At 35.7% G+C, this 24076-nt stretch overlaps 1 protein-coding gene across 1 annotated transcript in view; it reads left to right on the top strand.

Annotated features, from left to right (window-relative positions):
• LOC148945059 (solute carrier family 35 member F3) overlaps positions 1-24076 on the top strand; it is a 350545-nt gene that overhangs the window by 8081 nt on the left and 318388 nt on the right. The window contains exon 3 of the mRNA XM_089098617.1: positions 11366-11521. Coding sequence (XP_088954743.1) covers positions 11387-11521 — 135 coding nt within the window. The 5' untranslated portion in view covers positions 11366-11386. The remainder of the gene's footprint in view (positions 1-11365; positions 11522-24076) is intronic.

Raw genomic sequence — 24076 nt, 5'->3', positions numbered from 1 at the left:
TGAGGGGGTCACTCCCCCACAACCCTCAGGGCAAGAGTTTTAAGTTAAGCCCTGGGGGCATATAAGGTTTATCATAGAAGCCGCTGTCGTAGAAACTTCAAAACAGGCTCATTCAATTAGAAATTCAAAGGGCTAGTGCCCTTTTTAATATTCGAAAGTGATTGGAGGGCAACTAGACCCCCCCCCCCAACGCCCATCCTTCCCCCAAACACATCCAATCAAAATTTTATATAGCCATTTTGTTCAGCGTAGTTGATTTCCAGATTTAAAATATATTTTTGAGGAGGACACTCCCCCACAACCCTCAGGGCAAGGGTTTTAAGCTGTGCCCTGGGGGCATATAAGGTTTTTATAGAAGGCGTTGTCGTAGAAACTTCAAAACAGACTCATACGATTGGAAATTAAAGGGCTAGTGCCCTTTCTAATAGTCGAAAGTGATTAGAGGGCAACTAACCCCCCCCCCACATCCATCATTTCCCCAAAAACATCCAATAAAACTTTTGAGGTAGCCATTTTGTTCAGTGTAGTTGATTTCCAGATAAAAATATGTTTTTGAGGAGGACACTCCCCCACAACCCTCAGGGCAAGAGTTTTAAGTTAAGCCCTGGGGCCTTATAAGGTTTTTATATAAGGCGTTGTCGTAGAAACTTCAAACAGGCACATTCAATTAGAAATTCAAAGGGCTAGTGCTCTTTTTAATATTCGAAAGTGATTGGAGGGCAACTAGCCCCCCCCCCCACACCCACCATTCCCCCCAACACATCCAATCAAAATTGTGAGATATCCATATTGTTGAGCCTAGTGGATTATCAAATAGAAAATATATTTTTGAGGTGAACACTCCCCCACAACCCTCAGGGCAAGGGTTTTAAGTTATGCCCTGGGGGCATATAAGGTTTTTATAGAAGGCGGTGTCGTAGAAACTTCAAAAAAGGCTCATTCGATTAGAAATTCCGAGGGCTAGTGTCCTTTGTAATAGTCGAAAGTGATTTGAGGGCAACTAACCCCCCTCTCACGCCCACATTTCCCCCAAACACATCCAATCAAAATTTTAAGACAGCCATTTTATTAAACGTAGTTTTAAGTTCTGAAAATTAGGTCTTTGAGGATTACAACTCCCCCAAAGCCCTCAGGGCAAGGGATTCTCCGAATCCCTATGAAGGATTATAATATGAAGGATTCTCCGAATCCTTTATATTATTTCTTATGGAAGGGATGCTCGTATAAACTTTAGACAGGGCTCATTTGATTGAAAATTGAAAGTTCTTGATCACTTTTTAAGAGTCAAAAGAGATTGAAGGGCAAATAGCCCCTCTCCCTCCTCCGAGCCCTAAATGCATCAGATAAAAATTTTGAGATAGACATTTTGTTAAAATAGTTAAAAGTTCTGATAACAAAAAAACTGTTGTGGTAAAAAAGCCGATCAGGACATGGGGATAGATGTTGCAAATAATGCTCTTGATCATAGAATATTCAGGGGGACTTATAACTCAAGGGAAGGGGTCTGACGACGAAAAAGTTTAGTATGACTCTGTTATTATAAGTGATTGCATCGGTTAAGATACTTACTTTGTGAAAGATAAGAAACTGTTTTTGCACACAAATTCCTATTAATATCAATTCAAAACAGCCATTATCCCTTTTGTGTCAGCAAGTGAAATGGTCTAAATCCCCTTATTGGAGTTATTTTTTCAATCCACTCATTGTTGTCAATCGCTGTCCACAAGTTATGCAAGCTGTTTATTGTTCATATATAAGGTTTTTATCAAAGAGGTAATCGTATAGACTTTGAAAAAAGCCTCATTCGATTTAAATTGAAAGTTCTAGATCCGTTTTTTAAAGTAAAAAATAATCGGACAGTAAGCACCTCCCATGCCATAAAAACTTTAAACTTTTTGCAATCAAAAACGAACAAAAATTAATTAAAAAAAAACTTTCCGAAAAATAGGTTTTCAAAGAAAAGTAAAGGCCATTTTAAACTTAAGCTCAGGAGATACAAATGCCTGTTAAAATTAAAACTAAAAACGACCAGAAATTACTGTTAAAGAATAAATGAAACCCAAAACGAACAGAAATTAAATAAACAACCATAGCAAAAAACATACAACAAGTAATAATATAAATGAACACATAGATCTTAAAGCGAGTAATACTTAGATAGAATATGAAAATCAAGCTTAAAACTAAAACAAATAGTTTGCCATTAAAGCATAAATGAAACTTACAACAGACAGAAATTAAATAAACAATCAATGCGAACAAACATACAATATATATGAATGTAAATGAATAAATAATTCTTAAAACGAGTGAAACTTAAATTGAATATGCAAATCAAGTTTGAATCGAATAAAAATAACTACAAACAAGAGTTAGGGTATCGTCTCACTGCAGAAGCTTAAAACCTACAGCGTCATTTTATTACTGCGAATTTTAACAGGTATTTGTTTCTCCTGAGCTTAGGTTTAAAATGGCCTTTACTTTTCTTTGAAAAACTCATTTTTCGGAAAGTTTTTTTTTAATTAATTTTAATCAAATCAATGTGACGTTTGAAAGATAGGTTTTCATCAACAAGAATTCCCAAATAACGAACATATCGATCTTTAGATCTATGAATTATCCCATTTGGTTGGTGAATTTCTGATAACTTGGGATAAACTTGAGAAACACGCAAAAAAATAAAAAAAAACTGGACTTAGAAAAATTTAGGGTAAGATAATTAGCATCAAGCCACAAAATTACCCTCCCAAACAAATTTTCCAAAATTTAATCGAAGCTCTGATCCGCAGTTTCCCGAAGTGCCAAGTGTGCTGTTATCAGGAAAACAAACAAGGACATCCGAAGAAGGCGAACTATAGTTGTCCCTATGGGCAAGGGAAGGCTTAGGATGACAAAGTCTACAGCAATTAATAAGTTTCTGCTTTTTCACAACATAATAAAGATCATTTACATAAATCAAAAATAGCACAGGCCCTAAAACTGATCCCTGGGGGATACCAAAATTCCCTTGTGAGGGTCGACCGGAAAAGTGGATCAACAGAAATTAACCTATCCTTCAAATAAGACTGAAACCAAGAAAATACATTTCCACTTATGACAAAATAAGATATCTTCGATAGAAGAATATCATGGGTTAAGGAATCGAATTACGAATATCCATGAATATAACAGCCAGAATCAATCCCGAATCTAACGCAGAATGAATAAAATTCAAAAGGGTCATACAGGCATGTTCAGTGGATTGCTTCATTCGGAAACCAAATAGAAAATCATGAAGAAAATTTTTAGATTTTAGGAAAGTAAGGAGACGAGAAAGCATAGCTTTTTCGAAGATTTTACTAAATACTGATAAAATTGAAATTGGTCGATAATTTGCCGGATCATTTCTTGATCCACCTTTATACAAAACATTAATCTGAGCACGCTTGAGAGCATCTGGAGAAACTCCACATTCAAATGAAAGATTAACAAATTTTGTTAGAGGCAAAACTATTGAAGGAAGAATATATTTAACTACCTTAGAAGGGATAGAGTCTGGCCCAGATGATGACGAGTTTTTCAAGCCATTAACAATTTTAGTAATTTCACTTGCTGTTACTGGGTCTAGAAACATAGACTTAACACAAGACGTGCGGAGGTAAGGTCTGAAGTCCGGCTTAGGCCGTGATAAAGTAACTGAAGAAGTAATATTCTTACCAATATTAGCAAAGAATGAAGTGAATGCCTCTTGGACATTAAGCTCACCCTCCACAGCTTTATCACCAATGACCAGACTCATAGGTAAAGAGCTAGATTGAGAATCAGGTTTAAGTACAGAATTGATTATCTTCCAGGTTTAACGAATATTATTGCCACACGCAGCAAAGAGTTTGTATCCTATTGGATTTTGGTCTTCTTCGGGCCAAAATTGCAGTTGATCGCCACAAGATAGCAGAAATCCCCACTTTAATGGATTGTGAACTTTTGTTTACTGAAAGGGGCACTAGAAATTTTAATATCGGAACAAACTTTGAACTTCTGTGTCAAGAAAAAAATGCTTTAGCGACGGAAACAAGCATTAAACCGTACAATAGCATGTTCTGTAGTAAAATATTTTCTCTCTGTTGTAATTTATCAACACATGCGAGAAAGCCCTTGTCCCCCACTTACATAAAGATCAACCAGTCCTCCCCCACAACAGCTGATGCATAATTATGCAGCATTGTACATAATTCTGTGTCTCAAATAAATAAACTTGTTTGCCTTGAATCATCTCAAAATATGTGATTCTCCTACAGAATCTTAAACCCGCTGGATCCATACAATCATTCGTGAACAAAAAATCTCATCTGGAACCGTTCTTTGGATTTTTTTTCACACTTTTGTAGGTAAAGAGTAAAAATCATTGCATGAGGGTTATCTAATATATTGAATTCTGTGGTTAACTTTCATAAAGATCACTTCCCTTATTTTCTCATAATTTCTGATGGTTAATTTTGAACTTTAGAAATTTTCCATGTTTGTCGTCACTATAAACGGAATGTTCTTATTTACATATCACTATCAAAAATCCATTTTTAATGCATCGGTTAGAGATGATTTAACATGAGCCTCTCTTTACTTAAAGTTCTTACCCACGAACGGGGTATCAAGATTCATTTAACTGAGTTGATCTGAGTTAAATTTTTTTTTCCAAACCCAATGTTCATTTAAAGGAAAATACTTCATTCCCATCGTGTAATGTAAAAATGTGCACTGTACGCTGTAGTGCAGTACGTCTAAACTGATACGTCTAAAACGAGCAGAAATTTAAGCATTAACTTCCACAAACAGTAAGTTCCCTCTTATAGTAATTAATTAAAAAAACTTTTTCCACAAAATAAGTTCTTCAAAGAAAAGTAAGGAATTCCATTAAACAAAAATGCGCAAAAATCAAATCAAATAATCTACCACGCGTGAAACTACCACAAATCAGCATCGATAAATAAATGAAACCCAAAACCCCTATGCCTTCCCAAAGCCAGAACAAAATTTGCAGTTTACTGAAAAAAATACAAATGAATTTGCATTATCAGTTAAATATACATATACTGATATTTAGTAATCCAAATGACAATACTATTTAATTTATAAAGTTATAAAAGTAAAAACATATATATTTTTTTTTAGTAAACTGCAAATTTTGTTCTGGCCTTGGGAAGGCATAGGAGTTTTGGGCCCAAATTATGTTAATTTCTGCTCGTTTTGAGTTTGACTCGGTTAATTATTGTAATTTCTGTTCGTTTTGGGTTTCACTTATTTATCGATGCTGACTTGTGGTGGTTTCACGCTTGGCAGATTATTTGATTTTATTTTTGTTCATTTTTTGTTTAATGGAGTTCTTTAGTTTTCTTTGAAAAACTTATTTTGTGGAAAAAGTTTTTTTTAATTAATTTCTGTTCGTTTTATATTAACAGAGTCTTTTCAGGGAAAAAGAAAATAATACTTAAAATCTTTTCGTTTTTTAAAACTTTATAGTTTGGCCTGCTATTTGTATGCTGGAGAAACATTTTCAGCAATTTTTAACAAAATACACCCTTTTAAAAATCGGGACGCAAATAGTAGTGTTTAATTTAGTTTCATAACTCCTCTAGTTGACCTGAAATGGAAAGCTTGATACCATTCGTAACAAAATCTGTTTACTTTCTTTGATAGCTTGAATACACTTACGATATTTTGATTTGGTTAAATTTTAAGAGCAGATGTAGCAAATACCCTCAGTCGTTCTTAGGATACTGCTGAGATGCCTTATTGGGAATTAACATTAACACAGTGCATTTTGATTCAATCTTACATTTAGTTTTTAAACATAATGGCCAAATGAGAGGGTGGGCGTAGGAGGGGGATTAGTTGCCCTCCAATAACTTTTGACTATTAAAAAAGACATCAGCCCTTTCTATTTTCAATCGAATGAACCCTTTTCGAAGTTCCCACAACAACTCTTTCGATAAGAGGTGCCCTGGTCTAAACAACAACAACAACAACAAAATAATACGTTACGCCCACATCGATCTTTACTATAAAAATGTCAAGCCTTCCAATCACTTTCGACTATTAAAAAGGGTACTAGGCCTTTCGATTTCCAATCGAACGAGCCCGTTTTGAAACGACAACGCTTTCTATAAACATCTCATATACCCCCCGGCATAAATTACAACCCTTACCCTAAGGTCTGTTAGGATGGTTGTCATCCTCTAAAACCTAATTTCCAGAACCTTCAACTACGTTAAACAAAATTGCTATCTCAAATTTTGATTGAATGTTTTTGGGGAAATGGTGGGCGTGAGAGGGGCGTTAGTTGCTCTCCGATCACTTTCAACTATTAATAATGGGACTAGCCCTTTAAGTTTCCAATCAAATGAGCCCTTTTGAAGTTTCTACGACAACAATTTCAATAAAAACCTTATATGCCCCCAGGCCATAACTTACAACCCTTGCCCTGAGGGCTAGGGGGGGTTGTCATTATCAAACACCTAATATCCAGAACTTTCTACTACGTTGAACAAAATGGCTATCTGAAAATTTTGATTGGATGTGTTTGGAGGAATGGTTGGCGTGAGAGGGGGGTTAGTTACCCTCCAATCACTTTCGACTATTAAAAAGCGCACTAACCCTCTCAATTTCCAATTGAATGAGCCCCTTTTAAGTTTTACGACAACTCTATCTATTAAAACCTTATATGCCCCCAGGGCATAACTTACAACCTTTGCCCTGGGAGCTCTGGGGGGTTTGTCATCCTTAAATACATAATTTCCAGAACTTTCAACTACGTTGAACAAAATTGCTGTCTCTAAAATTTGATTGAATGTTTTTGGGGAATTGGTGGGCAAGAGAAGGGGGTTAATTACTCTCCACTCACTTTCGATTATTAAAAAGGACAATTTCAATTTCCAATCAAATGATCCCTTTTTGAAATATCTCCAACATTCTATATAAGCCTTATATGCCCCAATGGCAGAACTTACAACCCTTGCACTGAGGGCTCTGAGGGGGTTATCATCCTAAAAGTCCTTATTTTCAAAACTTTCAACTACGTTGAACAAAAGGGATATCTAAAATTTTGATTGGATGTTTTTTTGAAAATGGTGGGAATGAGAGGGACGTTAGTCGCTCTCCAATAACTTTCAACTATTAAAAAAGGCACTAGCAATTTCAATTTCCAATTGAATGAGCCCTTTTGAAGTTTCTACGACAACGCTTTCAATAAAAACTTTATATGCCCCCAGGGCATAGCTTACAACCCTTGCCCTGAAGGCTGTGGGGGGGAGGGGTTGTCATCCTTAAAGACCTAATTTCCAAAAATTTCAACTACGTTGAATAAAAGGGTTATCTAAAAATTTGGATTGGATGTGTTTGGGGAAAAGGTGGATGTGAGAGGGGGGTTAGTTGCCCTAAAATCACTTTAGACTATTAAAAAGGGCACTAGCCCTTTGAATTTCCAATCGAATTTGCGTTTTTTCAAGTTTCTACGACAAAGATTTCAATAATAACCTTATATGCCCCAGGGCATAACTTACAACTCTTGCCCTGAAGACTGTGGGGAAGTGTCCTGCTCAAAGGTATAATTTCCTGAACTTTAAACAGCGTGGAACAAAATGGCTATATCAAAATTTTTTTTGGATTTGTTTTGCCCTTTTTGAAGTTTCTACGACAACGCGTTCTATAAAAACCTTATATGTCCCCAGGGCATTACCCCCCAGGGGTTTGTCATCCTTAAATACATAATTTCCAGAACTTTCAACTACGTTGAACAAAATGGCTCTATCTAAACTTTGAATGAATTTTTTTGGGGAATTTGTGGGCGTGAGAGGGGGGTTAATTACTCTCCCCTCACTTTCGACTATTTAAACGAGCAATTTGAATTTCCAATCAAATGAACCCTTTTTGAAATTTCTACAACAACTTTCTATATAAACCTTATATGCCCCAATGGCATAACTTACAACCCTTGCACTGAGGGCTCTGAGGGGGTTATCATCCTAAAAGACCTAATTTTCAGAACTTTCAAATACGTTGAACACAATGGATATCTCAAAATTTTGATTGGATGTGTTTGGGAAAATGCTGGGCGTGAGAGGGACGTTAGTCGCTCTCCGATCACTTTCAACTATTGAAAAAGGCACTAGCAAGTCCAATTTTCAGTTGAATGAGCCCTTTTGAAGTTTCTACGATAACACTTTCAATAAAAGCCTTATATGCCCCCAGGGCATAACTTACAACCCTTGCCCTGAAGGCTGGGGGGGGGAGGTTGTCATCCTTAAAGACCTAATTTCCAAAAATTTCAAGAACGTTGAATAAAATAGTTATCTAAAAATTTTGATTGGATGTGTTTGGGGAAAAGTTGGGCTTGACAGGGGGGGGTTAGTTGCCCTCAAATCACTTTAGACTATTAAAAGGGCACTAGCCCTTTGAATTTCCAATCGAAGGAGCCTTTTTTTTCAAGTTTCTGCGACAAAGATTTCACTAAAAACCTTATATGCCCCCAGGGCATAACTTACATAATCTTGTCCTGAAGGCTGTGGGAGGAGGAGGGGTTGTCATCCTTAAAGACTAATTTCCAAAAATTTCAACTATGTTGAATAAAATCTCTATCTCAAAATTTTGATTGGATTTGATTGGGGAAAAGGTGGGCGTCAGAGGGGGGCTAGTTGCCCTCTACTCACTTTCAACAACTAAAAAGGGCACTAGCCCTTTGAATTTCTAATCGAATGAGCCTTTTTTTGAATTTTCTACGACAACGCTTTCTACAAACACCTGAAATGCCCCCAGGGCATAACTTAAAACCCTTCCCCTGAGGGTTGTGGGGGAGTGTCCTCCTTAAAAACATATTTTATATGTGGAAGTCAACTACGCTGAACAAAATGGCCATCTCAAAATTTTGATTGGATGTGTTTCGGGAAATGGTGGGCGTGGAAGGGGTGATGGTTGCTTTCCAATCACTTTCGGCTATTAGAAAGGGCACAAGCCACTCCAATTTCCAATTGAATGAGTCCTTTTTGAAGTTTCTACGACAACTTCTTCGATAAGAAGTGCCCCAATCTAAAGGAAAAAATAATAAATAATACATTGGGCCAACACCGTTCTTATATGCCTGCAGGACATAACTTAAAACCCTTGCCCTGAGGGTTATGGGGGAGTGACCTCCTCAAAAACATATTTTCTATCTGGAAATCAACTACGCTGAACAAAATGCCTATCTGAAAATTTTCATTGGATGTGTTTGGGGGAATGACGGTTGTGGAGGGGGGGGGCTAGTTGCCCTCCAATCACTTTCGACTATTAAAAAGGGCACTAGCCACTCCAATTTCCAATCGAATGAGCACATTTTGAAGCTTTTACGACAACTCCTTCGATACGAAGTGCCCTGGTATGGAAAAAAAAAAAAAATACATTTTGCCAACATCGTTCTTTACTTAGGCAGCTCTATTGCGCTGCCTATGATTAAATAAAAAAATCAAGTTTTTTCTAACTGAAAGTAAGGAGCGACGTTAAAACTTAAAACGAACAGAAATTATTCCGTATATGGGACCGCCCCCTCCTCAACCCCTCGCTTTTTACGCTAAAGTTTTTTATTGTTTTAAAAAACAAAGTTGTGAGATAGAGTCAAACTTTAGCGTAAAGAGCGAGGGGTTGAGGAGGGGCAGCCCCTGTTATATACGGAATAATTTCTGTTCGTTTTAAGTTTTAACGTCGCTCCTTACTTTCAGTTAAAAAAAACTTGTTTTTTTTTAAATTTAATTTCTGAACGTTTTTGAGCTAATGCAGCTTTTATTTTGGTCCGTACATGAATAATAAAACGAAATTTGCATATTAATTTTACTTTTTTTTGGCTTTCCCGAAATTTTGTATGACGTAACTTACGAATTAACTTACGTAACGCCCTTCTATATTCGTATATTTTTATTATGTATATTAGGGAGTTCGCCCCCTAGTTAATACCTCGCTTTTTGCGCTAAGTCCAATTTTTTTTCCAATTCTTTAAGATGAGCCCTTAATCACAAAGGCTCTTAATTAGAATAAATAGTTCTGATGAAAGTACAAAAACACTTTAGTGTAAAGAGAGAAATAATGAGTAGGGGGCGAGCCCAATTATATACATATTAATTTCTGTTCGTTTTAAATTTTGATGTTTCTCCTTACTTTCAGTGAAATTTTTTTTCTATCTAATTTCTTATCGTTTTTTAAATAATGCTGGGAAATCCGACACCCCCTTCACAGCAATTGCCCTTCTCCCATGAAAACTTCCTCCATGGAAAGATTTTCCCACGTAACACCCGACCCCCCACCCCCCAGATCTCACATTCACATCCAGATTTCACATAGGTTTCATACCAATTGAAAAAATTCCGCCCTTTTTGGGGTCCTCTTTTTCTGACGAGGGACTAATTTCAAAGGGACCAATTCTTCAATTTATGTTTTGCACATTAGTAAAATTTTGTAAATTTTGTAATTTTGTAAAATTATAATATTGTAATTTTGTAAATTATAATTTTGTAATTTTGTAAAATATAAATTTTTTTTTGTAAAATTAGTAAAATTAGTGCACATTAGTAAAAGTTTGAATTACGACTGTAAGTTTTGAATTGGTCATGGAAAGAGACTTTTGCAGAAACAAAGGAAAAAGAAATGTCTTTCATATGGAAGAATATATACTACAGTATATTCTACGCCACATATTCTCCGTACATTTGAAATATGTTTAATTTTTTTTGTCTATATTGTATTTATATCATGTTTTGTTTGAGGCCGCTCAATTCTAAACGTGAGGAGAATTTTTTTGAAGGGAATTTTCGGTGGGGAATTTTTTTCTGGTGTTGGAAATTTTCTGGGGAGAATAAGCAGGACACTAAACATCGTAGAGAAACGTTTGAAGGGTTTATTTGAGAGCTAATACTGTTGTACAAATTGTTTTTTGTACTGTTTACTGTTGAAAAATAGGACAGGAGAATTGTGAAGGAAAATAGATTGATTTATAGATTAAAAATGTATTCATTATAGATTTTAGTAAGGCTAAAGTTTTAAAACAATTAGTAAACGGCATGCTTAGTGAAGACACAAAAAAAGAAATATTCTCACTCTACTGTTAGCATCGGAAGCTACCTCACTCTAATTATACAATGCAAAATACTCACTTCGGTTCATTTTCCCGTCATATAATATACAATGGTTGTCTTCAGATCAGTGATTGGCTCAGGGTTACAGATCCTTAGTAAATATATAGTGTAAGATATAAAGCAATGAGGCTTATTTTTTCAATACAAGCCAAGGGCTACAAAACTATGAAGACTTATTGGCATCATCGAATAGTTAGTTAATAAACAAACTAAATGAAATATTTATGTTTTAGGTTGTGCTAGGAATCGGTACCATGGCCATGATATGTGGGACATGGGTTGGCTCAACACACCTTTTGAAGCATGGATACAATCTAGAATTTGAGTTTACGAATGTTTCTTCCGAAGAGGACATTTTTTCCCCAAGGATCGTCGTGCGGAAGTCAGAGGTACTGTCTCTGCTAATCTTGTTGCTATTGCTCAAGACGAAAGACTTATTTAAATTCTATAGAGAAATAAGTATTTAATTTATATATAAAGACCCAGCACACTGCTATGAAATCCGACTCCTTGTTTGTACTATCGCCGTGGATAAATACTCATTCCAGATATTAACGTTATATATGATATTACGCCAAACAGAATATCCTAAGTCCCCCCCTGAAATGCAGAGCCTTCTTACTAAATACTACCTAAAATTTGTTGTTTTAATAAGACACGCTGACTGCATGAAATATCTACATTGAGTAATGCTCACCTGCTTTTAGGCTTTAACTATAACAAAAAAAAAACTTTTAGATCATTTAATCGTTGGAGGCTCCCGACATTTCCTTTTATATAAAGTAAGGTTCTAAGTAGTGTCAAATAAATTCATAACAATTTGCTTTGAAATAACAGTTAAGAGTGATGTTATGAACAGAATTATTTGGTATATGGGGGGTACAACTCCCTCAACCTTCACTGCCCCTCCCATTAGTGCTTTCATGAATTTTTTTGATATTTCAAAGAATAAAACGAGTTGGTAAACATTTCATTTACCAGCCTACCATTTAAAATGTTGGAAGGAAAAACTTTATTATTTGTAATTTTGTTATTCTGGAAGCATTGTAGTGCAAACTTCAACTTTTTATTGGGTCATTTCTTAGCTAGAGCATTAAATACTAAATTATTGGGGCAAAAGTAAAAAATAGAACCAGGCCATTATTTACACTTTACTGAAAACAAAGTATATTTTAAAAGTTTTCTCTTTTTCGACTTTAATAAATCCAAAATCATTAAGACTTTCAGGAATCAATACCAGTATGCATACTAAACAGTCAATACCCATTCAGTTTTTTTTGGCATTGTTGGTTATGATGTTGATTATTTTTTTTTTTTTCTAAATAAGGACACATATTTCGAAATAAGGATTGCTTTCAGTAAAGTGCAAATTATTTTCAGGCTCTTAGAAAATTCAAGGAGCGTTAGCCCTATTCCTCGTCTTGATAGTGTCTACTCATTTTGATTTTGACTCGGCTGTTTATTCAAATTTCTGTTCGAATGGGGATTTGTTGATTTATTAATGGTGATTTTTGACAGCTTTACGCTTTAATTTTTTTTTTTTGGCATTATTGCTGCTCATCTTTGCTTAAATGTAGCACTTTAGTTTTCTTTGAAAAATTTCTTTTGTGGAAAGACTTTTTTTAAATTAATGATCATAAATGCAAGAATGTTAACGCGACACACTAATCATTAATCTCACTTAACGTATATTTTTGGGTAGGCTTCAGAGGCCCTTTTTTTCTTACGAATAATTTCAGGAGAACCTCCTCAAATTAAAAATAAATCAAATGAAAAAAATTCAAATGAATTCCCTGGAAAAAATGTGCATTTTCAGTTTAATGTACACATGCTGATATTTATTCCTTAAAATCTTAATTAATTTTTGTTTTCTTAAAGTTATAAGTGAAAATATTTAAAAGAATTTTTTCAGTAAGGTACAAATTATATTCTGGCTTTAGAAAGCATAGGGTTTATAACGATTCTCAGATTAATTTCTACTCGTTTTGAGTTTAACTTATTTTAATTTGTGTTTGTTTCGGGTTTCATTTATTTATTGATAGTGATTTGCGGTAGTTGTATGCTTTGAAGATTTTTTGATTCTATTTTTGTTCATTTTTGGTTTAATGGAGTTCTTTACTTTATTTTTGAAAAACTTATTTTGTGCAAAAATTTTTTAAGATTAATTTCTGTTCGTTTTATATTGACATAGTCTTTTTCAGGGAGAAAGACTGAGCTTTTTCTGAAGTTAAACGACCATCCCTTCCATAAAAACCTTTAATATCCCCTGGGCATAACTTACAACCCTTGCCCCTAATCTCTGGGGTTTCTTTCAACCCCAAAATTCTTGTTATATGATATATAGACTATTTTGAATAGAATAGCTATCACAAAGTTTCTATTAGACGCATTTCGGCACAATATGACGTGTGTGTAGGGGTGAGAGGGTAGCTGCCCTTTTATCACTTTGACTCTTAAAAAGAGCACTAGGGTGCCTGATTACCAATCCAATGAGCCACCTTTGAAGTTTATATGACCACACTTTCTATAAAAGCTCTATATGTCCCCAGAGCACAGCTTACAACCCTTGCCCTGAGGGCTTGAGGGGGATTTATTATCCCCAAAGACGTAATTTTCCGACCTTTTCGATAGGCTTAACAAAATGGCTGTATCAAAACTTTGATTGGAAGTGTTTGGAGAAATGATAGGCGTGAAGAAAGACATTTGCCCTCTGATTACTTTGGACTAATAAAAAAGGCACTAGTCCCCTCAATTTCCAAAAGAATGAGCCCTTTTTCAATCTTCTATGACAAATTTTCTATAAAAAGGCTATATGCCCCAAGGACATAACTTACGACCCTTGTCATGAAGGCTATGGGGGGAGGGTTGTCATTCTCAAAGGCATAATTTCCAGACATTTCAACTACGTTGAACAAAAGGGTCATATCAAAATGTTGATCGGAAATGTTTCGGGAAATGATGGGCGTTGAGGGGGAAGTGATTCTCCCTCTGATTACTTTCGACTATTAAAATAAGCAATAGCCCTCTCAATTTCCAATCGAAAAAAAGCCCTTTTTGAAGTTTTTGCGACAACACTTTTTATATGACATTATATGCCCCAAGGGCATAACTTACAACCTTATCCTTGAAGGCTGTTGGGAGTTGGCATACTCAAAAACGTAATTTCCGGACCCTTCAACTACGTTGAACCAAATTGCTATGTCAAAATGTTGATCGGAAGTGTTTTGGGAAATGATGGGTATGGAGGGGGGCAGTCAACCTCCGGTCAATTTTGACTATTAATTAGGGCACTAGCCCCTCTCAATTCCCAATTGAATGGCCTTTTTGAAGTTTCTATGACAACGCTGGCAAAGACATAATTTTCAGAACTTTCAATTACGTTGAACAAAATGTTCATCTCAAAATTTTGATTGGATGTGTTTGGGGAAATGGTAGGCTTGAGAGGGGCGTTAGTTACCCTCCAATCACTTTCGACAATTAAATAAGGCACTAGCCCTTTCAATTTCCAATGGAATGAGCGTTTTTGAAGTTTCTACGACAGAGCTTTCTATAAAACCTTATATGCCCCCAGGGCATAACTTACAACTCTTGCGCTGAGGGCTCTGGGGAGAGTGTCATCCTTAAGGACATAATTTCAAGACTTTTTAACTATTATGAACAAATTGGCTATCTCGATATTTTTATTGGATGTTTTTGAGGAAATGGTGGGCGTGGGAGGGGTTTTAGTTTTCCATCTATCGCTTTTGACTATTAAAAGGGCAGGTTTCGAAGTTTCTACTACAGCACTCTATAAAACCTTTTATGCCCCCAGGGCATAACTTACAACCCTATTTTGAACTTTTATTTTATTACAACCCTTGCCCTTGGGGGCCTGGGGGGGGGGGAGTCAATCATCCTCAAAGACAAAATATCCAGAACTTTCAACTACGTTAAAAAATGGCTATCTCAAAATTTTGATTAGATGTTTTAGGGGAAATGGTGGGCGTGAAAGGCATGTTAGTTGCCCTACAATCAGTTTCGACTATCCCATTAAAAAGGGCACTAGCCCTTGCAATTTTCGATTGAATTCATTTTCAATTTTAGAAAACCTTATATGCACCCAGGGCACAACTTACAACCTTGGCCCTGAGGGCTCAGGGGGGAGTGTCTCCTCAAAGCCTAATTTCAAGAGCCTTCATCTACGTTAAACAAAATGGCTATCACAAAATTTTGATTCATGAATTTGGGGAAATGGAGCTTGAGAGGGGGGCTAGTTGCCCTCCGATCACTTTCGACTATTAAAAAGGGCACCAGCCCTTTCAATTTAAAATCGAATAAGCCCTTTTTGATGTCTTTACGAAAATGTTTTCTATAAAAACTTTATATGCCCCCAACGCATAACTTTTAACCCTTGCCCTAAGGGGTTTGGGGGGTTTGTCAACCTCAAAATCATAATTTCTAGAACTTTCAAATACGTTGAACAAAATGGCTATCTCAAAATTTTAGTTGAATGTGTTTGGGGAAATGGTGGGGGTGAGAGGGGGGTTAGTTGCTCTTCAATTACTTTCAACTATTAAAAAGGGCACTAGCCCTTTCAATTTTCAGTCGAATGAGCCGTTTTTGAAGTTTTACGTCAACGCTTTCTATAAAAACCTCATTTGCCCCCAGGGTATAACTTATAACCCTTGCCCTGAGGACTGTGGAAGGTTGTCATCCTCAAACACATAATTTCCAGAACTTTCAACTACCTTGAAAAAAATGTTTATCTCAAAATTTTGATTAGGTGTGTTTGGGAAAATAGTGGGCGTTAGAGGGGTTAGTTGCCCTGCAATTACTTTCGATTATTAAAAAGGCCACTAACCATTTTAATTTCCAATGGAATAAGGTCATTTTGAAGTTTCTACGACAACGCTTTCTATAAAAACCTTATATGCCTCCAGGGCATAACTTACAACCATTGCCTTGAGGGCTGTGGGGGTAGGGGTTGTCATCCTTAAAAACGTAATTTTTCAAAACTTTCAACTACATTGAACAAAATGGATATCTAAAAATTTTGATTGTATATGTTTGGGGAAAAGGTGGGCGTGAGAGGGTTTAGTTGCCCTCCAAAGACTTTCGACTATTAAAAAGGGCACTAGCCCTTTGAATTTGCAATGGAATGCCCCCTTTTTCAAGTTTCTACGACAAACTTTCAACTAAAACCTTATATGCCTTCAGGGTATAACTTATATACCTTGCCCTGAGGGCTCTGAAGGGTTAATCATCCTCAAAGACACAATTTCCAAAACTTTCAACTACGTTGAACAAAATGGATATCTCAAAATTTTGATTGAATTTGTTTAGATAAATGGTGGGCGTTGAAGAGTTGTCAGTTGCCTTCTTATCAGTTTCAAATATTGAAAGGGCACTAGCCATTTCAATTTCCAATCGAATGCGCTCCTTTTGAAGTTTCTACAACAACACTTTCTATGAAAACTGTATATACCCAAAGGACATATAACTTACACCCCTAGCCCTGGGGGCTGTGGGGGGTTGTCATACCTAAAGACCTAATTTCCAAGACTTTTAACTGCGTTGAACAAAATGGATATCCAAAAGTTTTGTTTGAATGTGGTTGGGGAAATGGTGAGCGTCAGAGGGAGGTTAGTTGCCCTTCCATTACTTTCGATTATTAAAAAGGGTACTAGCCCTTTGAGTTTTCAATCGAATGAGCCTTTTTTGTAAGTTTCTACGAAAACGCTTTCTATACAAACCTTGTACGCCCCCAGAGCATAACTTACAACCCTTGCCCTGAGGGCTGTGGGGAAGTATGTCCTCAAAAACATAATTTCTATCTGGAAATCAACTTCGCTGAACAAAATGGCAAACTCAAAATTTTTATTGGATGTGTTTGAAGAAATGGTGGGCGTGGAAGGGGACTTAACTGCCTTCGAATCACTTTTGACTATTAAAAAGGGTACTAGCCACTCCAATTTTCAATCCAATGAGCCCTTTTCGAAGTTCTTACGACAGCTCCTTCGATACAAAGTGCCCTGGTCTAAAACCGAAAAAAAAAATAATACATTGTGCCAACATCGTTTGGTACTTAGGCAGCGCGGTTGCGCTGCCTATAATCTATTCCCTCCCGGTTTCTACGACGACCTTCTTTTCGTTCGGCCTCAGATGAATGGTCATAGATGGTGTAGTTCCGATTTCCTTTAGTCCTTTTTTATGATCTATTCCCTCCCCATTTCTGGGGCGATCTTCTTTTTGTTCAGCCTCAGATGGATGGTCATACATGATGTAGTTGCGATTTCCTTTAGTCTTTTTTATGATCTATTCCCTCCCGATTTCTGGAGTGACCTTCTTTTCGTTCAGCGTCAGATGGATGGTCATAAATGGTGTACTTCCGACTTATTTTATTCCTTTTTATGATCTATTCCCTCCCGATTTGTGGGTTGACCTTTTTAACGTTTGGTTTCAGATGGACAGTCATAAATTGTGTAGTTCTGATTTCCTTTGGTCCTTTTTCATTTTGTATTCCCTCCACATTCCTGGGGCGACCTTCTTTTCCTTTGCCCTTAGATGGATGGTCATAAATGGTATCCTTCCGATTTACTTTAGCCCTTTTTTGTGATCTAATCCCTCCCCATTTCTTGGGCAACCTTCTTTTCGTTTGGCCTCAGATGGATGATCATAGATGGTGCAGTTCCGATTTCCTTTAGTAACTTTTTATGTTCTATTCCCTCCCCATCTCTGGAGCGACCTTCTTTCTGTTTGACCTCAGATGGACAGTCATAGATTGTATAGTTCGAATTTCCTTTAGTTCTTTTTTGTCTTCTGTTCCCTCCTCGTTCCTGGGGTGACCTTCTTTTTGTTCGACCTCAGCTGGATGGCCAAAGGCCCAATCTTTGATTGTCGCATAACCTTCTTTCCAAATTTTCAAAAGAATAGGGGAATTAAATATTTTCAAAAAAACTTTTTTATTGATAGGGATTTATTTGAATTTTGCATTAACCTTCAAGTGTAAACGAACGTTAACACAAAATACCAATCTTGAATATTTAGTAACATTAATTTTCGAGCAGATTTTTGAGAGCCTAATTTTCTTACTAAGAAATCCGGCAGATAAAAAAAAAGCTCGGGAAAAGAACGAGTAAGCCTATTGCCTAAATGTCGTAAAAACCAAATAAGATACCAAAAACAAAGTAGACTAGTCGAGAGGTCTTTGTCAATTTAAGCCACTGTATATAAATAACATAACAGTAAAATCAAAGTTTATTGATTTTTGGCACTACATCCTCAGAGTATACAAACAGCTCCTCCCATTTACTGTGTCATTAGCGGACCAGTGTAAATTTGTCAGTCACTGAATAATGGTACTCTCATTTGATCTGCCATCAGTGGTCCAATTACCCTGGAACACGTATTTTGGCAGAAACTTTCTCAAAATGCCTTTGAAACCAACTCGAGACTTTGCAACCTACTTTTAATTCCTAAAACATCTAATAATAACATTGAACTACTAATTACCGATTTTTATATATGTATGGGGATAAGTTAATTTTAAATTACATTCTTTTTTTTTAGTGTTACAACGTTGAAGCCAAGTTTCGCGTTCAAGAAAAATCTGACTTGTCTACCCGTGAAAAAATCGAATGTCGCTTATGTTTATAGTTGTTAAATGTTCTCCGGAGCACTTGCATTTCGGTCCGGGTTTTTTAAATGGTTGAGATAGGGAACAATCATACTGTCTTATATTTGTATAAATAAAAAAAAACAAGTTTTTTAAACTGAAAGTAAGGAGCGACATTAAACCTTAAAACGAACAGAAATTATTCCGTATATGAAAGGGGCTGTCGCCTCCTCAACGCCTCGCTCTTTACGCTAAAGTTTGACTTTCTCACAACTGTATTTTTCAAACAATAAAAAACTTTAGCGTAAAGAGCGAGGCGTTGAGGAGGCGACAGCCCCTTTCATATAAGGAATAAGGTTTTCATTGTTTAAAAAAAATAAGAGTTGTGAGAAAGTCAAACTTTAGCGTAAACAGCGAGGCTTTGAGGAGGGGACAGCCCCTTTCATATACGGAATAATTTCTGTTCGTTTTAAGTTTTAATGTCGCTCCTTACTTTCAGTTTAAAAAAGATGTTTTTTTTATTTAATCTCTGATCGTTTTTTAGTTAATGCAGCTTTTATTTTGGGTCACCGTCATTGAATAAGTACGCAAAATTTGCATTAAAATTGTACTTTTCTTTTGCTAAATGGCTGTCTCTAAATTTGGTTCTGACGTAATTTACAAATTAACTTATGTGACGAACTTCTATATTCGTATATTTTTCTTCTGGCAAAAAATACAAAGTTGCAGATTTTTTTAGATATGAGCTTGAAACCTATGTAATAGGGTTTTCTGATACGCTGAATCTGACGGTGTGATTTTAACTAAAAAATTTTCACTTGTAGGGGATGTTTCCCCCCTCTTTAAAAAATAAGGTAAATTTTCTCAGGCTCGTAGCCTTTGATGATTAATACTAAACTTAATTAAATTTATATATTTAGAATCAGCATTATAAACCCATTCTTTTGATACATTTATTGACATCAAAATTCCGTATCAGAGAACCATTTTGTTCAGCATGGTCGAAAATATGATAAAAATGTCTAAGAGGGACTGCTTAAGCTTAATCACAGTAGGAACGAGATAAAACGGGACATCTTTCATGAAACCTCGAGAATGGAAGAACTTATTAATATTCATTTGAATTAAACAGCAAAAGTCTTTGTTACAATCAGTCTAATTTCAGTTCAGGTAATCAGTAAGAAAATACTTGCAATTATCGATTAATGGTATTTGCTTCACCTATAAATGTTTTCAGCATAATACTATGAAACCTTAGCGTAAAGAGAGGGGGCTAAGGAAGGGGCTTACACCCTTGTATATGGAACAATTTCTGTTCCTTTCAAATTTCAATATCGCCCTTAGCCATCATAATAAAAAAAACTCTTTATTATTTAGAGTTTTCTTATATCCTGGTACATTAAGGTACCAGGAGATTAAGATATTTAAACTGTTTTTAGCTTGTGCAATTGATTGTATTTTGTTTTGGAGCTCTAAAGATAGGTGTTTTGACCTAGTTGGTAAGAACCATCCATATCCTTAATAACTTTTTAAAATTCCATGTAGATTTCAATATTTTTCATTTTGAACTATTCAGGGAATTCTCAGCGAAAAGTCCGAAATTCAATATTTTCACCTCAGCAGTCAAATAGACTATTGGTGTCTGCATTCTAGAGAGATTTAGCGAAGGAACATTTTGCATCGACAATCAATCAGTTCGTGGTAACGAACTTACTAAGGAGCGACCCGGCTCAATAGTAACCGAAACTCTAAAAATAGAATTTTGATACCAATAGATACATCAAAAGAATCAAATTTTAATTCTGATTTCAAATATATAAGTTTCATCATGTTTAATTTTACCTATCGAAAGTTACACGCCTGAGAAAATTTGGCTGATTTTCGAAAAAAGGGGGAAAGACCCCCTAAAAAAAAATAGAACCTTAATGAAAATCACACCATCATATTCAGCGTATCAGAGAACCTTACTATAGAAGTGTCAAGCTCCTTTATACAAAAATATAGAATTTTACATATTTTACCAGAAGAAAGATCACGGATGCTTGTGTATTTGTTTGTTTTTATTTTTTTTTCCCAGGTATGATCGTATCGACCCAGCGGTCCTAGAATATCGTGGGAGGGCTCATTGGAACGGAAATTAAAAGTTTTAGTGTCCTTTTTAAGTGACCAAAAAAAGGAGGGCAACTAGGCCCCCTCCCACGCTCATTTTTTCCCCAAAGTCATCTGATCAAAATTTTGAGATAGCCATTTTGTTCAGTATGGTCGAAAATGTTTTAAATATGTCTTTTAGGATGACTTAATCCCTCGCAATGTAAAATATAACCTTTCAAATAATAAAAGATATCTGGACGAACTCTTGGTAATAAATTGTGCAGAGTTTATTGAGATTTCAAAAAATATTTATCCACAAGAGTTAATTCTTGAGCCTAGCTATGGGTTGGGACACTCTGACCATTTCTTAGATTTAAATATTAATATTTCAAATAATTATAAATTAGTTTTTAAAATATATAATAAAACGGATGATTTTAATTTTGAAGTAATTAATTTTCCATTTCTTGAAAGTAATATGCATTCAAATATTACTCATTCAGCTTGTTATTCCCGATTATTTAGGCATTCAAAAATATGCAGTAATTACACAGATTTTGAAAATATATGTAAAAAGCTGAGCAAAAAACTGATCTTAAGAGGTTTTTCAGCCAAAGAAACTAGTTGTTAATTCAAAAAATTTAGCTAGATGTCTCGTGATCTTTTAAATAATTATACAAAAAATTATAAAGAAATACTGACTGATATTTTCTTATAATTTCTCTGGTGTGTTTCTATTTTTGGTTGTTTGAGTTTGGAGTGGTTTTCAAACAAGCTTGAGGATCTTTAAATTGGTAATTGGTTCCAGATACCAATAAAAGATACATCTGGACATGTCTTCATTTGTTCCAGAATGGTCTCTTTCAGTGACCTCTAAGATTTTATTATGGAAACATTGAAACACTTTTTGTATGTAATTTTTAATAGCTTGACTAGTATGCATGTATTTCACAAGTTTTACCTGACATAGGGTTACCATATAGATCTTATGGTAGAGGCTCCACCGTGCCGGGTAAAGAATGTTAAGCCTCGAAACCCGTTAAGGCAGGTGCTATTTCTTCTGATGAGCCCTAAATGGAAGGTTCTACTTGGAAATATTTTGCTAGATTTAAGGTGCTTTTGCTGGTAAATTTACAACGACTTACATTTATTGATGACAACTTTGCTTGGATTTGGACTTTTCTATTTGGTTGACGGTTCGGGTATACTGTTTGGTCCTAGGTAGTTGGATAGATGGGTAAGGTAAAAGCCTCGTTCAAGTGCACATTTGTCTCAATTGCTGGATTAGGACGACAGTTTTTTTTTTTTTTTTTTTTTTTTTTTTTTTTTTTGCCAAGTAATTACCTCTTAAACATAATATAGTATTGGTTATTGGGACCCGGTTCAATGGTAACCGAAACTCTAGAAAACGGTATTTTGATACAAATAGATAGATCAAAAGAGTCAGATTTTAATGCTGATTTCAAATATATAAGTTTCATCGAGTTTGATCCTACTTATCAAAAGTTAAGCGCCTGAGAAAATTTGGCTGATTTTCGAAAAAAGGGGGAAAGACCCCCTAAAGGTTATAGAACCTGAACGAAAATCACACAATCATATTCCAGGTATCAGAGAACCCTACTGTAGAGGTTTCAAGCTCCTATCTACAAAAATATGGAATTTTCCATTTTTTACCAGAAGAAAGATCACGGATGCACGTTTATTTGTTTTTTTGTTTTTTTTTGTTTTTCTTTTCTTTTCCCCAGGGGTGATCGTATCGACCCAGTGGTCCTAGAATATTGTAGGAGGGCTCATTGGAACTGAAATTAAAAGCTCTAGTGCCCTTCTTAAGTGACCAAAAGAAAATGGAGAGCAACTAGGCCCCCTCCCACGCTCATTGTTTTCCCAAAGTCACCTGATCAAAATTTTTAGATAGCCATTTTGTTCAGCATGTTCGAAAATATTATAAGTATGTCTTTTAGGATGACTTAATCCCCCAAAGTTCCGGGGAGGAGGGCTGAAAGTTATGAACTTTACCCAATGTTAACATATAGTATTGGTTATTGGGAAGTATACAGTACAGACGTTTTCAGGGGAGATTTTTACTGGTAGAGGGGGGGGGGAGGGTCGGGCAGGTACGTACGCTGGGGGGGATTCCGGGCCCGGGCCCCCCTGAAATCTCACGATTTTTTTCATTTTCCCATAATTTTCTGATTTTTCTCACAGAATAATGGGTTTGAAGGATTTGGCCCCCCCGAAGCAAATTGGCCCCCCCGAAACAAATTCCTGCGTACGTGCCTGGGGTCGGGGGTTATGTAGGAGGATCTTTCCATGAAGGAAATTTTCATGGGGGAAGGGACATTGCTATGAAGGGGGCGCCAGATTTCCCAGCATTATTTTAAAAAAGATCAGAAATCAAATATAAAAAAACTAAGTTTTTCAGCTGCAACAGCAGCAACATCAAAACTTTAAACGAACAGAAAATATTACATATATGATTGGGTTCACCCCCTAGTCAATACCTCACTTTTTAAGCCATAGATTTCTTAGTACTTTCATAAGAGCTATTTATTCTAATTGCCATCGTTTGTGATTAAGTGGTCATTTTTAAAGAATTGGAGAAAAATTTGAACCTTCGCGTAAAGAGCAAGGTATTGACTGGGGGGCGAACCCCCTAATATACGTAATAAAAATATACTAATATATAAGTCCGTTGCATAAGTTAATTCGTAAGTTACGTATATTTATTACTAATAAAAACGTTCGTAAATAAAATTAAACAACTTTCGAGAAAGCAATTTAACCAAATAAAAGTAAATTAATATGAATTTTTTTTTTAATTATTCATGTACTGTGAGCCAAGATCAAAACCTGCATTTATTCAAAAACGTTCAAAAATTAAATAAAAAAAAACAAGTTTTTTTAACTGAAAGTAAGGAGCGACATTAAAACTTAAAACGAACAGAAATCATTCCGTATATGAAAGGGGCTGTCCCCTCCTCAACTTTTGCTCTTTACGCTAAAGTTTGACTTTCTCACAACTCTTCTTTTTTTAAACAATGAAAAACTTTAGCGTAAAGAGCGAGGCGTTGAGGAGGGGACGGCCCATTTCATATACGGAATGATTTCTGTTCGTTTTAAGTTTTAATGTCGTTCCTTACTTTCAGTTAAAAAAACTTGTTTTTCTTATTTAATTTATAAAAGGGACCAATGTAAGCGATTTTCGATTTCTGTTTCAACGACATTCGATAGTCAGTATTGATTTAATTGAATTTCGAAA

The sequence above is a fragment of the Artemia sp. Qi Xiang Cuo genome, chromosome 13 (assembly GCF_049724085.1).
Source record: "Artemia sp. Qi Xiang Cuo chromosome 13, ASM4972408v1, whole genome shotgun sequence".
Classification (NCBI taxonomy): domain Eukaryota; kingdom Metazoa; phylum Arthropoda; class Branchiopoda; order Anostraca; family Artemiidae; genus Artemia; species Artemia sp. Qi Xiang Cuo.
The sequence above is the reverse complement of the archived record's forward strand: the minus strand, read 5'-3'. Positions and strand labels throughout refer to the sequence as shown.